Here is a 16,569-nt window from a genome sequence, read left to right on the forward strand (position 1 = left end):
CCCTCTCTCTCTCTCTCTCTCTCTCTCTCTCTCTCTCTCTCTCTCTCTCTCTCTCTTTCTCTGTATCTTTCTCTCCTTTTTTCTCCTCTCTCTGTCTCTCTCCTTCTCTCTGTCTCTCTCTCTCTGTCTCTCTGTCTCTCCTTTTTTCCTCCTTTCTCTCTCCTTTTTCCCTCCTCTCACCCTCCCTCTCTCTCTCATACATACATGTACACAAAAGCTTTCTACCTGGTATTGCTGGATGATTCCATTTTGTTGAGTGGGGAGAGGAGGCTCCCAGGAAATTGTGATGCTGCTGTTGCCATCACCCCCCAGGGCCACTGTCACTGCCTGGGGGGGCCCACTGGGGGCTGGGCCAGGGTGGGAGCATGGTGGAGAAGGACACAGACAGTCACTGAATGCCCTCAATTCCTGGGTCTCCAAACATCTTTTCCCCAATACTATCATATGAATAAACTTGGGAGCTAAGGAATGGTTTCCCCAACCAAACACCCCCATTATTTGGTTGACAGTGGCTATGCCCTACAGACTTTGATCCTCCTCAGCTCTCCCTCTCCCTCTATTCTGATTCCCTCTTGCCTATCCCTCCTTGATGTCCCTCACCTCCATGACCCCTCTTACCCTCCTCAGGGGTGCTCCTGGTTAGAACAGCACTTTCGGGCCCTGGTCCCTCCCTGCTGTAGGGCTGAACCTTGATCTGGATCTGTACACCTGCTGGAAGCTCCGTCAGCACAGCACTACGCTGGCCTGAGGATCCTGTGTCCAGAACTGTCCAACCACCTGAGCCTATTGCTCTCCAAAATACCCGGAAGCCCCACACCAACTGAGATTGGCCATCCACCTGGAGAAAGAGGTATGGTACAGTGGATAAGGGGCACCAGAGAGGAAGAAGAGGCCCTGGCAGCCTCTGAAGACCTCAAACCCTCCATGGATCAGACAAGCACCCACCAATGGACTTCACTCTCTCAAATCCAATTCTTTGGGCTTTGCCACCTGATGTTAAACCCCAAATGCTGTCTCTGTTCCCCTTCCCTCCACTTTGTCTCCTTACTCACAGTCCAGGACACCTTCAAGGATGTGGGACTCAGGAAAAGAGGCTCCTGCAGTTGAACAACCACATCAGCCAGATCTTGCTGCCCTTGCCATGGATCCTCAACTGGCCTGGAGGGGCCACTGTCTGCTAATCAGAGAGTCCCCTCAGCAGGGGTCACAGGAGACAAAGGAGACTGGCTATATTTCTTGCTTCTCCTTTGACCCTTCCCCAAACCAGTTCTCCAGAACATAGTCAGGGGCCCAGAGGGAACAGGACAGCAGAGCAGCTTCTGGGGATGAATTCTGACATTTCCCACCCAACATCATAGGATAGGTGGCATAGAAAGGAAAAGGAAGAGATTTTTCTCCTTGATAGGAAGGCTTCTCCTCTTACCTAGAATCCTCTAAGCTATGTGGCCTTTAGTCTCCTATCCATTTCCCCATATCAAGAGATGCCCTTCACTCACCTTGAGTTTGGACAGGCTCAGAGACAGGACTAGGTTCACTGAGACCCCAAATCCCTGCTGCTCGAACCAGGAACAGGTAGATAGTGTTGGGCTTCAGACCAGTGATGGTATGTGTCTCTAGTTGTACACCATCTGCTACTGTTTTCCAAGTGTTACCAGATGCCTGGCTGCAAAGGGGAAGGTTGACTAAGGGAAGTACATTAATCCAGCCTGACAGGACTTCTGTGATTCTACACTGCTCCAAAACTTTTCTGCCCCCTATTCCATCCCCAGCCAAAGAGAAACCTGGAAAGCCCTTGCCCACCATAGCAAAGATCTCAAGGACACAAGGCCCTAAGACAGGGCCCAGGTCTGTCAGCTGCCTCTCCCTTCTCACCTTCTTAAACCCTCACCTGAAGGCCTCTATCACATATGATGTAACAGGTGACCTTCCAGCCTGTGGGCTGGGCTTCCAGGTTAGGGTGATGCTGTTCTTGGTGACTTCAATTACCACTGGCTGAGAGGGAGACCCAGGGGGACCATTGGGCTCAGGAGGGAGTCCTGTGGACCCAACCACACCATCTATAGAAAAGAATTAATGAATGAAAATGAAACATTTACTATATATGCAAAGAGATTTTGTTAGTAGTATTATGGAAAATAATAGTCTGCTATGGGACTGCACACCAGTGCTATGACTATGTTGATGATAAGGAAGATGATAATGTAATGATCCTCACTCACATAAGTTTCACAGTTCAACTTTAATTCAATTCAATAAACATTTATAAAATTACTACTATGTGTCAGGCACCATGCTAAAAATCCCTCTTCCCTTCTGAAAAGCCATGAAATTGAGTGTATGGAAGATAGTCTGCCCAGAGATATTATAGGAGGAAGTTATTGATATGGTAGAAGGTCTTGAGAGAAAAACATATAGAAAAACGGATTGGCAAAAGGGGTATCTCACCTTGTATCCTTAGCCAACCATTCCATATGGCCTGTCCTTTGGAACTCTTGGCCACACAGCTATAGATCCCCAAATCACCCTCCTGCAAAAGACAGGTTACTGGTGACTGAACTAAATGGGGGTTATATGAGCAAGGAAGGTGAGGATGCAGAGGGATGGGAGAAATACTGTGCTAAGGTAAGAGAAGTATGAGATCAGCTGAAGGTTACACGTAAAGATTAGACACCTAGCAGATGACTATTGGGTTGCAAATGTTAGAAGGAGGTGCTCTGAGGAGTATTTCTGGGTCCACACAGATTTGATTTCTCACCTGCAAGTTGGTGATATGCAAGGTGCCATTAGCCAAAAGATTGAGTCTCAGGTCTCCACTGTTCAGCCCCTGCCCATCCTTCAACCACTGAACACTGGGCTCAGGGTTCCCAGTCACTTTGCATGGCAGCCACACAGAGGAGCCTGATGCCAGAGTCTGATTCAATGGCCCATGAAGGATAATGGGAGGAAAACCATCCAGGGAAACTAAGGGAGAAAATACTGAAACAACTCAGAAGAAAGTTCTTAGATCCAGTGTTTAGCCTTCTTACCTTTTACTTCCCTAAGCCATTTGAAAAGCAGGGGGGTTGCCCTAATTTGTTACTATTAGCTTGATTCCACAAATTTGTCCTCATTAGGTTCTTTTCTTGGTTCCCAAACTTTAAAGATTTTCTCTACAAACCACCAACATTTCATTCACATTGAATATAATATATAAGAGCCAGTCTCTCCTCCTTCCATTTGCATGTACTGCATTGTATGCTCACCATCCTTCACCTCCAGCAAGGCCCTGGCCAGAATACTGCCAGCAACACTGACTGCCTGGCACACGTAGTAACCGGCATCCCCGCTTTGTACTTCAGTGATGTTGAGCTGACCACTTGGGGAGACAGTGAAACGCCCTGTGGACTGGGAGGGCTGACTCGGGAAGAGCAGAATCTAGAGACAAATAGAACCAGGAATCTGAGAACCCAGGGGAGGAGAGAAAGAGAAAGAGCTATACCCTTTCTGGGGACTTAGAGCTCTCTTTTCCCACCAGAACCCAAATCAATGAAATTCCAGGGAGAGAACAGGCTTATAGATCAAAGACAGATCACAGATGGGAGACCCCCTGCTTTCCAGATTTAAAATATATCTGTATAAAGTGAAAACAGTGATATGTGGGAAAGAAGACTTTATGAAGTGTTTGGAAAGAGGACAAGACTGCTATCAAGTGACTTCAATTATTCCTTGGCTACTTTACTAGATCTCCTTTTTGTGGCCCTCTCCACCCATCCCTACCTTGCCCCCAACCAAACCTCTAATAGAATATAAACTCCTTTGTAGGGAGTATTTCATTTTTGTGTCTGAATAACCAGTACATGGCCTACTATGTGCCTGCACTTAAAATGTGTTATGAATTTAATTGGTTTCTAGTACTGTCTCTACTATTCTTGGGTATTCTTGGTCAAGTCCCAATACCTTCATTACCTTTTTTGTGAAATCAGGAAATTGAACTAGATAATCTCTAAGGTCTTTTCCACTGCTAACATTTAATGATTCAGGAGATTTGGGGTTATAGGAATGGAAGATGGGGAAGTTGCTACCTGGTCACCAATGGAAAGAAGAAGGTTTTATATTCTGTATTGTTGATTGTGTTCCATTGTGTTGATTAATACTCTATTAACTCTCCCTACTTCCTTTGGTAGGGAGTCTTTGTATTTCACTTTCAGTGTATATATAGATATGTTATACTCAATGCATTAATTTCTGAGTATATGAAACCAAGCTATTAATTGGAGCTATTAATCTGAGCTGAGAGCAAAGAAGCAATCTTCCCTTTGTAAATGCTTAGGGAATCACTGGCAGCACCCAAATGTAGTAGAGAAACAGTCATATAGGATCATATGATAATAGGTTTAGAACTGGAAGGGATCTTAGAGGTCAACAAGTCTAACCTCCATAATTTACAGATAAAGGTCAAATTGATTAAATTATTTGACCAAGGTAGTAAGTAGCAAAGCTAGGAATAATACCCTAAAACTAAAACCAGATCCCCTGACTCCAACTCATGCTCTTGTTTTTTTTTTTTCAACCCTTACCTTCCATCTTGGAACCAAATGGCTCCAAGTCAGAAAAGCAATAAAGACTAAACAATAGAGATTAAATGACTTGCCCACATCACACATCTAGGAAGTGTCTGAGGCCAGATTTGAACCTAGGACCTCCTGTCTCTAGGCCTGGCTCTTAATCCACTGAGACACCTAGCTGCCCCCCATCTCATGCTCTTTCTCTTACATCACAAAGCATCATCTCATCAATTAAAAAAAATGATAACAGAAAATAGGAAATGGTCTCAGAGAATCTAGAAGATAGTTGAAGGGAGGCTGCCCCATTTTAGAACAGGAAAAAGAGTCATTCTTTTTGTAAGAAATAGAGAGCAGATGGTAAGAAAGGGACACTGAGATGTTAAATTAAGGTAATAAGAATGATCCAGTTTTCTAATATGTGGAACCAGAAATAAGAACTGGTAAGACTGCTAAGTTAAAACTGGCTACCCAAGAGAGAAGTAGAATGCACTAGGGAAAAGACGGATGAACATACATGATGAGGCAGAGGCTTGAGGGAACAACATAACAGGTGACATAAGGTCTAGGAAAATATTTGTGGGAAAGGGAAATGTAAACCTTAGGGATGAAAACAAGAGTATGGTTGAGAGAACCAATTGTTAAATTTTCAGTGTGAGCAATTATGCCTTAGAAATCAGCAAACACTACAAATTAGGTCTTGATTTATTGTTTTGTTGATAATCCAGTCTTAATAAAATGTTATTAATACAGATTAAACTTAAAAGTTTCTCATGCAGAGAGCCAATTATTAAACATTTACCAGTATACCTCTGGACAGACACCTACCTGACTACCTTCCTTCTGCCAGAAGATAGCAGGTGGAGGATTCCCCTTGGTCTCACATTGGAAAGTCACAGTATCTCCTGGAACTGCTAGCTGGTCCTGTGGCTGTGTCACTAGCTGTGGTGGGACTGGAAGAGGGGAGAGAAAGGAGAAGGGGGGAGGGGAAGGGAACGGGGACAATCCCAAGAGGAGATGCTAAGGCAATAAGAATTCTGATGGGGAAGGGGAAAAGGCCAAAGCTGGTTTGTTGAGAGTAAGTAGCCTATCCTTTTCTTCTTTCCCATTTTTATTCAGTCTTTCTTCTTTCCTTCCCTCTAGAATTAACTGAGCTTGGTCTACACATCCTTGTATGCCATGGAATAATCCCCCAAATCCTCCACCCAAATTTCTTTTTGTTTTATGCTTTCCCCCTATATCTCTATTACTTAGATTCTTCTCTGGCTTCCTATCTCTGCTCCAATGATCCCACATCCCATCCCTCCCTGTCCTTCCCCTCCCCTCAAAAAGGGTTCTCACCATGGACACTGAGGGAGCCAGAGGCCTCGGCTCGGCCCACGCTGTTCTCCGCCACACAGGTATAAGTTCCCTCATCTTCTGCATTCACCCTCCCGATCCGAAGACTGTAGTCACTCCCAATCTCATACCTGTTTCACTCCCCACCCACCCACCAGGAATGGGTTGGTCACAGCTATGTCCCCTTTCCTTCCCCAACCCTGAATTCTGATCTAAGAAGCCTGTGACCTTCCCAGGACAGTCACCAAGATCAGGTACACAGACAGAACATGGATTTGAAGCCTACAGAACCAGATTGGGGATGTAGACACCATAAATGGGGTGAATAGAAAAATGGACATGGATTCCAGAAGTGCAGACACTGAAAGGTGAGGGTATGGCTGCTTCCCAATTCCCTGGAGAAAGGGTAAGAGAAGCTCTCCTGATGGTTGGGGGTCCTGAGGAGTAAGAAGGGGGCTTCTCACCTGCCTATAGGCAACTCCCCCTCCTCCTTGCGCCAACGCAAATGTGGTGGAGGATCCCCCTGCACCTCACATGGAAAGTCAGCAGGGGTATCAGCCAGGACCACCTGGTTCACAGGCCTGCGCAGGAAGGAGGGGCGCTCTGCCACAGAGGAATGGGGATAAGGTTAGTAGGATGTCTACATGACCTGTAAGTCCCCACTCCCCAACCTTAGGAATTCATGTACTCACCAAAAACCACAAGTTCAGCTGCCCCACTATCACGTTCTCCTGCCACATTGGAGGCCACACATACATACATCCCAGCATCGCTCTTGAGTGTGTGTGACATCATCAGTTTCCCACCCCGAATCTGCAGAATGCAGGAGCAGCTTAACTCCTTTGAACTTAATAGTCCCCTCTCCTGCCCCAATACTCTTCTGCCCAGCTATACCTTTTGCCCATATTTGACTTTAAAACCACCTATTAGCTCACAGGACAACCAGATTACACTTTATCTCCCTAATTTCTTACCTCCTCCTTCCTTCTTTTCCTTCCTCCTTCCTCTCTTCTTCCCTCCCTCCCTTCCTTCCTTCTCTCCCTCCCCCCCTTCATTATTCTTTTGTCTTGCTTCTTTCATAGTGACCAGAGTCTGACTACCTAAGTCTTTCCATTAGTAAATTATGTATAGAGTTTTTTTTATAGGCTTTACAATTGATTTCTCTTGAATTCAAAATTCTATTATTTAGTAGATGATCAGCCTTTGAGTAACCCAGGGTGGGTGATTCTTTAAAAAAATGCTTCTTAATTTTGACTTATAATTAAATTCCATTGATTAAAAAGCATCGTAGTATGAGTCAGGAGACCAGGACCCTTTATCTGTCACAAACTACTTTCTTGATCTTGAGTAAGTCACTTCCACTTGAGAGGGACCCTCAGTTTCCTTCTCTGTAAAATATTAGGTTTTGAATAGTTCATCTCTATTGATGCTAAAATTCCGGATTTCAAGACTTTTATACTATAGATCCTTCCTTTGACCCTAGTTGTCCCACCTCTCCAATGACTCCAGTCCCTCACCGTGATTCGTCCTTCCTGCTCCTTAAGCCGAAGATTGCCCTTCTTCCAGGATACTGAGGGTTCTGGGTGGCCCTTGGGGGGTATACATTCCAGAACTGCAGGTTCCCCCACCGCCACTACCACATCCACTGGGGGCTGCCGGAAGTCATCCCTCAGGACTGAAAAGACAAGGAGTGGATAACAAAGGAATTTTTTAGAATATAGACGGGGTTAAGGGAATATGTGAAGACTAAGCAAGGGTGACTCCAGTTTTTCAAGCTAGTGTACCCTCTAAAACTTTAGGTCCCAATCTGGATGTACAGGAACAGGGCTCTGTCACTGCATGGAGAAGCCGAAGTTTGTAGTGCACTGTAAAATTAAATAAGGAGTGAGTAGTTGCCCATCTGAGAAGGAAGGGTTTGTAAAGTGCCAGGACCACGCCAATTAGATCACTGGATATGCTATGCTGGGATTGTGAAAGCAATTGTGGCATGAATTAGGTTAGGCATTTGCCCTGAAGTCTCTGGAACAATTTAAACCCGGCTACTTACCCGCCACCTCCAGGGAAGCGTTCCGACTGGCTGCCACTCCTAGGTAGTTGCGAGCTACGCAAGTATAGACGCCCTCATCTGGACGGGCTCGGCGTCCATGCACGATACGAGGGAAGAAGAGTGCGCCACTAGGTAATAGCAGTCGGTGAGCCCGGGGATCTTCTCGGGCTGTGGCCACACGGGCACCGTCCTTGTACCATTCGATGTCGGGACGGGGCCTGCCCTCCGCACGGCAAGGCAGCGTGGCAGGCTCACCCCTGGAGACCAACAGATCTGGTGGCTGTTCCACTATACGTGGCACTGCGTCCTCCGGTCCAGCCCGCGACCCTGAAAAGAGGAAGAGGTGGGAGGACTGCCCAAAAGAGGGTAAACTATGGCAAGTGGTCCAGAAGTAAAGGGTTAGTTTCTCCACACCCCCTCCCTCAGTGCAGATTTCCTACGAGTCACATGGCCTTCCACATCGCAAGATCCACTCTCCCTAGCCGAAATGCTGGGACACTCCGGGCTCCGCTTAGTTCTAAAAAAAAGAGACATCCTGAGGGAAGCTTAAGGCATGGAGCTGAGAAAGGACCCGCTTGAGGATCGACAAACAGGTCAAGAACTGGAATATGGTCACACATTGGCCTCCTCCCTTCCTGGGCATCCCAAGACGTTCCAATTTCCTGGCTATCTCACTGGATAAGAGAAAGGTAGACGTAGTTTTGAAGTACCAAAGCTTACCTGGGTAGAGACAAAGAAATAGAACGACTTTCCTGAAAGTGCGGTGGGGGAGAATGAAGTGGGGGGCAGGGGGGGGGGGGAGGGAATTGTGGCTTTTATTTACTGGGAACTGTAACCAGTCTAGGCCAGTAGGCGTCGCTACTGCCACACCTAAGAGTATAATAGGGACTTTAGGTTGGGCCGTTGGGGCAAGGAGGATACACTAAGGAATGCCCCCTAGCTGAGCAACCCTGAGCCCTTCCAGAGTGCCCATCAGCTGTTGGCTTTGGTTTGAAATTAGGTTTGACTTTCCTGTCCGTTAGAAAATTCGAATGGAGACTGAGCTGGGCCACAGTTCCTTTCTTCCTTTCCCTGACCCCTTGGATGAGAAGCCAGCAATGTGTGTATGGAAGTAGGAAGATATATAGAACTTATGATTTTATTGGTATTGTGATATCCTGGATGAAGACTTCCCTTGAAGTTGAACCCATGCAGGTTGACACATCTGCAAAGTAACTTACAGACTTAAGAAATTATTAAAATATTAAGAGATTCAGTGACTTGTCCTGACTCACACATCTAATATGTGTCAGAGGTAGGATTTCCACTGGAGTCCTTCTATCTTCAAGCCCAATTCTCTATTTCCTATGCCACAAAAAAAAATTGTTTTTACTGTTTTTAAACTAATTGCCCTGACATGCTCTGGCTCATAATGCAAAATCTCCTCCCCCCTCCCCCCATTTCTATTTCCTTCCTCCACATACCAAATCTCCTTCCTGCCCAGTCTTCCTTCTAAATCATGTTTGGGCAATATATAATCCAGTCGGCCTCCTTTGGGGATAGAGGGAGAGTGCACTGAGACTTTTTACAGTCGTTTAGAGCTATGGAGTGGGGAGAATGAAGATCACAGAGGGGCTCCAATGCTTATGTCCTCTGAAAAACAATGCCCAGGACTTGGGAAGAAAAAAATCTCTCAGACCACCTGGATACCCCCACCTCACATATTATGCACTACCTTCCCCCTAATTCCTTCAGAGGACAGCTGCGGGACACTGGTCCCTAGAATTCCTCCTCTTGTCATTTCTAGTCCCAGGAGAAGCTTCTACACATCAGACTAATGAATAGCTGATGGGCATGTTAATGGAGCCTGGGGGCTCTTCGCCTAGTAATGAGTACAGTACTTCCTTTTCTTCTGCGATTTCCAATTTAAGATCATATATCTAGATCTGAAAAGAAGCTCAGAGGAAATCCTAGCTCAACACATTCCTTTTACAGATGAGGAAGCTGAATCCTAGGGAGGTGAAGTAACTTATCTAAGCTAACACACATAGCACATAGAAAAGCAGAGACTAGAATCCATATTTTGTGATTCCAAATTCAGTTATTTTTTCCATTACACTACTGCCCCAGGCTCCATTTTCTATTTTCCTCTCTTATTTTCACCTTTCTTCTACCCCCACCCCCACCTCCCCATTCACTAATGACGGGATAGTATCTTCTAGGACGAGAATGACAAGAGAGGGTATAGGAACCTTTTTGAATAGAAACTCCTAAGGAATAATCATTTTGAGTTACAATGTGGAGGAAAAGGAGTGAGGAAAGGGACATAAAGAGCATACTCCAAGAAAAATGACTGGAAGTTGAAGTTAGGGTCATGGCCAATAGGAGGCAGATTTTGGTCATATATGTCCCTAGGTAGGTAATGAACAGCTCCCGCGTGCTTCCAGATGCGCTCTGGGAGCTTCGGGTTGTCGCAGTCATTTATTAATCACTGTAATTAGCAGTAATGACTCCGACTCCCGCACGCTTTAGCTCTACTGGAGCCGGAGGCTGCGCGATCCCACCGTGGGGGAAAACAAGGCTTCAGAGTTCCCCCGAAATGCTCCGCTAAATGATCCCTGAGGCTCATTCCATCCAGCTAGGTGCGCCGGAAAACCCCGAGGCCAGACTACTCTCTCAAGCTGATCCTCGAGATTATTTGCATTACTTGGGCTGGACTGGGCTGAGTGTGCCACTGGGGTCTGGGGCAGATTCCTCGTCCCACCCTTCAGACCTTCTCCCCGAAGTAGATCACTAGCCCCAGCCCCCTCTCCACTTTGGACTCTACCACAACGGGCATCTCAGATCCCCACTTAGGTTAGCCCTGGAACTCTGGTCAACAGCCCCTCTCCTATGCTCTCAACTCCCAGCAATTCCAGAACAACCATCTGTCCCGACAATGACTCGCCCACTGCCATCCCAAAACTTTTTCACTCTAAGGTGATTGGGGAGAAGAAAGAGAATGAGGAAATTCTTAGCACAGGACCTCCCAAACAGAAATTCCTATCCCCTGAGCAGTTTGCCTTTCCTTCCTAACCGCGCACTTCCGAAGAAGTGGAATCCCCCAGGCAGGGCAGTCTCACCGTTGAGAGGGGGATCCCCGGGGGGAAGGAGGCTGTGGTTGAGCGCAACCAGAGAGGAGTTGAAACCGAAGAGCAGCTCGCTTGAGTTGGAGATATCCCCAGCCAGGGAGTCCGCGAACAGGTTCATCTGCAGTAGCGTCTTTAGCAGGTAACGTAGCATGGCCGGGACTGGGACAAGATTAGGGGCTCGGATCCCAGCCCACTGGTCCGAGCCCCTTGATCCGAGAGTTGTGCGCCCCTCCACAGCCTCTGCGAGTTGTCCGAACCACAGAATTGCTCTCCTTCCCGCGCGTCCGTTCCGTCCGGTCCCCTCCTTCTCCCTCCTCCTTTCCACTCCCCCTCCCCAGTTCAGGCAAGTCCCCAGGGAGTTGGGCGGGCTGAAAGCAGGTGCCAGGGCAGACCACCGCGTAATTAAGGGATTAATCCGCCTCCCACCGCCCTTTACCCCCTCCCCTCCACGCAACGGCCTCTCCAGTTGGGAGGGGGGCTGTTTTAGTTTAGGCCTTGGAGTTGAGAACCTCTTCCCCTCAAATCCCAATGCAGACGGGACAGAGTCCCACCTTTATCCCTTCTCTCTATTTGCCTACCCAAAGGTCAGACTAAGGCAGAGACTCAAAGAAATTGGATTTAGCTAGAGCTCCCCAGAAACCTACTCTGAATCCTAGGTCTTCTGCCCCTTCTCCTGACTTATAAACTACTACATTAATCTCTTCCTCAGTCTTCTGCATCTCTCCATATGGAAAACTGAGGCCAAGAACTGCTTTCCTTAGATTCACAGGGAAGGCAAACCAGGAATCGTGGTTTCCAATCACTTTGCATGTGCCTAGGACCAAAAACTAAATCTTGCTGTGGAGGGGAGAGGGAGAGGGAGAGGGAGAGGGAGAGGGAGAGGGAGAGAGAGAGAGAGAGAGAGAGAGAGAGAGAGAGAGAGAGAGAGAGAGAGAGAGAGAGAGAGAGAGAATCAGTCAGAGAGTCAGAGAGAAAGCGAGTATAGGGACAACAGGAGGGGTAGCTTAAGTGGAAGTGAGTGTTCTATATTGGAGCTCCTCTACCCCTCCATAGAGCTTGTTCCTATCCTATCACAACCTATCCAGGGTCCTTGGTCAAATGTAATGTTAGTGTAAAATACAGGAGAAAGGCACAGCTGGCAACTGGAGGTTCTTGACTGCTCTGGAGTTCAGATAGATGAACTCAGGCCAGGAGTGAAAATGAAAATAGTAGGCAGTAAAATGCAGATCATTTGCATATGTTATGCATCAATCTGTACTCAGATATCTCATTAAATTGCTTTTATACCTTTAAAGAGCAAGGGAATGAGCCAGAAGGGAATGAACCAGAGTCAGAGGACAGAAAGGAAACCTCTTTGTGTCTTTAACAAGAGCTTCACTGTTTCAATAAGCCTAATTGCAAAGGCATCTTAGGTATTGGTGACTTTGAAACTTGGCTCTGGGGCCACGAAGACTCTGGAGTCCTGCCTATGACACATTTTTGCTCTGTGACCATAAGCAAGTCACTGAACTTCTTAGTACACTATTTACAAATTTCAGATGCATTTCTGTAGTGGAGGGAATTCCCAAAACCTTATGCAAATCAATTGAAGAAATGAATTGAGATCAATTCCAGAGTACATACAAATCTGTATACTCTAGCAAGGAAACCTCACACTCATGCCTTTTAGAGATGGACGGAATTTGAGAGCAAATCCATCTCCTACTTTTCTAGGATTCTCTCCACACTTTGAACTTCCACTGTCTCTTCAGTCTCAATTCACCCATGTTCTTTTTCTTCTATTTCTTGGGATAAAGCCTAGAGATTGGAAAGAACTGAACTGATTCACAAAGAAAGTCTAATTCCATCCTACAAAACAGGAAGGAATAGCCAGGAAGGGCCCCTAGACTCAGCAAGTTCAATTATTATCCTTATACCAAGGGATCATTAAGTAGCCAAAATAGCCTGGATATTCATCAGAGCTCCCATGAATTTTAAGACTATAACAACCCCAATAAACTGTTCCTCCTGAGGATTCCCAAGGAAGGGGCCTACAAATCATCTGTGACAACTGATCTTAGATCATGTTCAGGCAAAGAGCTCTTAAACAAACTAACATTATTTTTAAGGGGCTTGTTTCAAGACCCTTCCCATTCTGTGGCAGACTCTAGAACTAGGGTATACTGAAAAGACAATCGATCCTCTCATTTTCGCCTTTCAGCTCTTAGCACCTTTCTAACTTTGCATGCACAGTGGAGTAGTGCAAAAGGCAAGGAAAGAAACTAGTTAGTTAGCTTTGTGCAGAGGAACTGGATGTTGGGCTGGGGTGTGGTGGGGGTGGGAAGGAGGTTCCAGGAGCTGTCCTTTCAGCACCACGAATCCTCAAAGGCCTGCTCCAGATGCAGCAGATTGAGCATGGCTTGGGTTTGGGATGGAGGTTAGGACCATGCTGCCTGAATCAAGACAAGTGTCACAAGAGATCTAATTTGAAGTGTGTCCCTTGTTCAACTGGTTCAGAGATGGAAATAGAAACAAAACTTTATTTAGTTTCAATATAGAGATGCTGTAGAACAGAGCAAGATAATAACATCATAATTGTTTATACTCAAGTACAATTGCAACAAAGTGTGATACAAAGGAGAATTTGTATTGGCTCAGTTGTATTGGAATAACAATGGAGAGACAAGTTCTTTGATAAAATATTTTTCCTTCAATGCTTAATGACCTCAAGGCTGAGTTACAATTGCCCCCTCATTTGCTTCATCACCTACTTTTCACATTTTCTAGTGTAAAATTGTGTGTGTGACACTAGATTGTGTCTCCTCCTTGACTACCCCATGAATGTTATGTTCTAGAAGGTGTCTAGTCTGCATACTCCATAATCTTGGCTCTGCAGAGAGGTAAGAAAGAGGAAATTTCTCCTAAAGAAAATTGAAACAGAAATATCACATCTGGGTCTTTATCTTCAGTGACATGCTGAGTCCTGCATTACTTTGTCTATTAAGAAGTACAGGCCTTGTTCTTACAGCCCAAACTGGCCGAGGACACTAGACAGCCCTCAAATCAATAAGTGAGCCAGGAAAAGAATGAAAGAGTCTTGACTGTCAGCCCAGCTCTTTAACCAAGTAGGCTTATCCCCAGGGCCAAGTAGCCTCTGATTTCAAGATGAGGTGGTGGTGGGGGGGGGTGGACAAAAAGGTTTGGAGCAGACGGAACTGTGAGTACCACCGTGCGGATCTTGCCCGATTTTAATCCCCTGATTTGTTCCCTTTCAGCCGCTCTGCAAACATGGAGCCCTCAGGCGTCTAGGGGCTTGTTGCCCTGTTAGCAGATTTGTTCCCCGAGATGGCGCAGCTAATTGTCCCTTTATTTGGGGATCAGGGCGTATTTGCTCAGGGTTCCCAGAGCGGAGACACTGCCTCAGCTTCGATGCCTGGCACCAACTGGGCAAAGCTAGCCTTCTAATCCTCATCATTCCCTAGGGTTGGAAGTTGGATAAACAATAGGGGCTTTCCTCCCCTTTCTTGGGTCCTCTCTATTCCTATCTCCCATGCTTTTTCTATTTTTATCTTTGGCTCTCTTTTCCTCCTAGATTCCCTTCTTCCCTCTCCTCATTTCTCTTGCCTCTCCTCTTCCTCCTCCACAACAACTCTGCTTTTCTTTGGCCCTTTATTCCAGTCTCTCCTCAAGGATAGCCTATATCGTGCCCTAGATTGCATGGAAGAGGGTTATCTAGAATCGTGAATGGACTCACAATAAATATCTTCTAGCTACAGAATACTTAGAATACTTACTGTTCCCACCCCCATCCCACCTGTGATCCCAAAAGTACCAGGAAAAAAACATGCCTGAAAAGAGATCACACCAGACCTAGGAATGGAGTTCTCACATTTATTCACACTATGGCTTCTTTGCACCCTACTTTTTATTCAGGTCTCACGTAGATCTGCCTCTTCTTTCTAGCACTGAGAAAAATGAGCAGCTTGAAATTCCAGATACTACTCTGCTAGAAAATCAGCTCCTAGTTTTGCATAGCTGCTACTCTCCATTCTCTCAATGACTCTCAAAAAACCCAGGACATTTCAATACATTTCTATTCAACATATGTTTGTCCAAATCTACCATGTGCACATGCAGTGTATAAGAAGTAGTATAAATTCTGTGAGGTTAGAAACTTCCATTTTCATATTTGTATTCTCAGCACTTGGAACAGTGCCTTGCACATATCAAACAAAATAAATGTTTGTTGGATTGCATATTGGTTGCCTGGGTTACAAAGATTCAAATAATTAAGCATTTTTAAAGAACTTACCATGAGTTGGACATTGGCCTAGTCACCAAGGATACCAAGAAAAACTAAACAATCCCTTTACTCAAGCACATTACATTCTTCTGTATACAGCATATACAAAGTTAAGATAAAGATGGGCATTATATCTCTGATTTTATTAGTATAGGGAACTCCTAGATTAGGAAATTCCTTCTACCAATATAGGTCAGTATCTCTTCAGCAATTTAGAATCTGAGAACTAGAGCACTAAAAGATTGAACAACTTGTCACCTAGCCAGTATGTGTCAAGGCATGGCTTGAGGCATGGTCTTCTTGGCCATAGTTTAAAAAATGCAAAATACGCACAGAGTAAAAACAAAGGGAAGGGAGAGGGGGGGGGGAATGAGGAGAGAGAGAGAAAGAGGAAGGGAAGAAAGGAGGGAGGGAAAGAAGATTTATAGGAATGGCTATGAGGAGGGGTAGAAAAACACAAAGATAGGAGATAGAAGGTCTTGGTCTTGTACAGGTATATCAAATAGATCAGTTTGAAGGACAGGTAGAATTTGTGGAGGGTGGGTAATGTCAATCAATCTAGAAAGAGTGAAGCCAGATTATGAGAAGCTTTAAATTCCAAACAAAGGAGTTTGTATTTTATCCTAAAGGTGATGTGGGACCACTGAAGCTTTTCGAACAAGTAAGTCAAACCTATACTTTAGGAATTGCAACTGTGCAGCTGTGTGAAGGATAGATTCTTTGGTGAAGTGATTGAAAGCAAGAAGATTTTTTGGAGGACTACTGCACTAACCTGAGTGAAGGCAAGAAGGCTTGTACTAAGGTGATGGGTATGTGAATGAATAGAGGGCAACAGAAATATTGCAGTGGTAAGAACTGACAAAATTTGGCAACTGGTTGGATACAGAGGATGAGGGAGAATGAAAAGTTAAGGATTTTTTATCATAAACTTGCATTAATGGTTGGATTATGGTGCTCTGGAGAGAAGTAAGGAAGTTAGGAAAAAGAGCAAAATTTGAATGGGAAGATAAATAGGTTCTCTTTTGGACATGATGAGTTTGATATGCCTGTATTCGGGTAACAAACCAATCTGGCAGTTGGTGTTGGGGGATCAAGAGCTCAGGAAGGAGATGTGAGCTGGACATTGAGATTCGGGAGATGATAGAGATGAAAACTGAACTCATGTAAAAAGACCAAAAAAAACCATGGTCTTTGCTGTCAAGTATCTTATATCTAATAGGGGAATAAATCATACACACAAAGCATAGAATG

The 16,569-nt window shown here is 45.4% G+C and overlaps 1 protein-coding gene across 1 annotated transcript in view; it reads right to left on the minus strand.

The window, feature by feature from the left end:
* Positions 1 to 11,187, minus strand: part of ROBO3 (roundabout guidance receptor 3) — a 17,034-nt gene extending 5,847 nt beyond the window's left edge. Inside the window, exons 1-15 of the mRNA XM_044666188.1 lie at positions 11,028 to 11,187; positions 7,927 to 8,253; positions 7,397 to 7,554; positions 6,572 to 6,692; positions 6,344 to 6,482; positions 5,883 to 6,010; positions 5,370 to 5,494; positions 3,243 to 3,414; positions 2,756 to 2,961; positions 2,446 to 2,527; positions 1,889 to 2,057; positions 1,497 to 1,663; positions 1,053 to 1,174; positions 619 to 838; positions 226 to 347 (exon numbers count right to left, since the gene is read on the minus strand). Of these exons, the coding sequence (XP_044522123.1) occupies positions 226 to 347; positions 619 to 838; positions 1,053 to 1,174; positions 1,497 to 1,663; positions 1,889 to 2,057; positions 2,446 to 2,527; positions 2,756 to 2,961; positions 3,243 to 3,414; positions 5,370 to 5,494; positions 5,883 to 6,010; positions 6,344 to 6,482; positions 6,572 to 6,692; positions 7,397 to 7,554; positions 7,927 to 8,253; positions 11,028 to 11,187 (2,418 nt within the window). The remainder of the gene's footprint in view (positions 1 to 225; positions 348 to 618; positions 839 to 1,052; positions 1,175 to 1,496; positions 1,664 to 1,888; positions 2,058 to 2,445; positions 2,528 to 2,755; positions 2,962 to 3,242; positions 3,415 to 5,369; positions 5,495 to 5,882; positions 6,011 to 6,343; positions 6,483 to 6,571; positions 6,693 to 7,396; positions 7,555 to 7,926; positions 8,254 to 11,027) is intronic.
* Between the last annotated feature and the right edge of the window lie 5,382 nt (positions 11,188 to 16,569).

This window comes from Gracilinanus agilis, chromosome 3, assembly GCF_016433145.1.
Source record: "Gracilinanus agilis isolate LMUSP501 chromosome 3, AgileGrace, whole genome shotgun sequence".
In the NCBI taxonomy this organism is placed as follows: Eukaryota; Metazoa; Chordata; class Mammalia; order Didelphimorphia; family Didelphidae; genus Gracilinanus; species Gracilinanus agilis.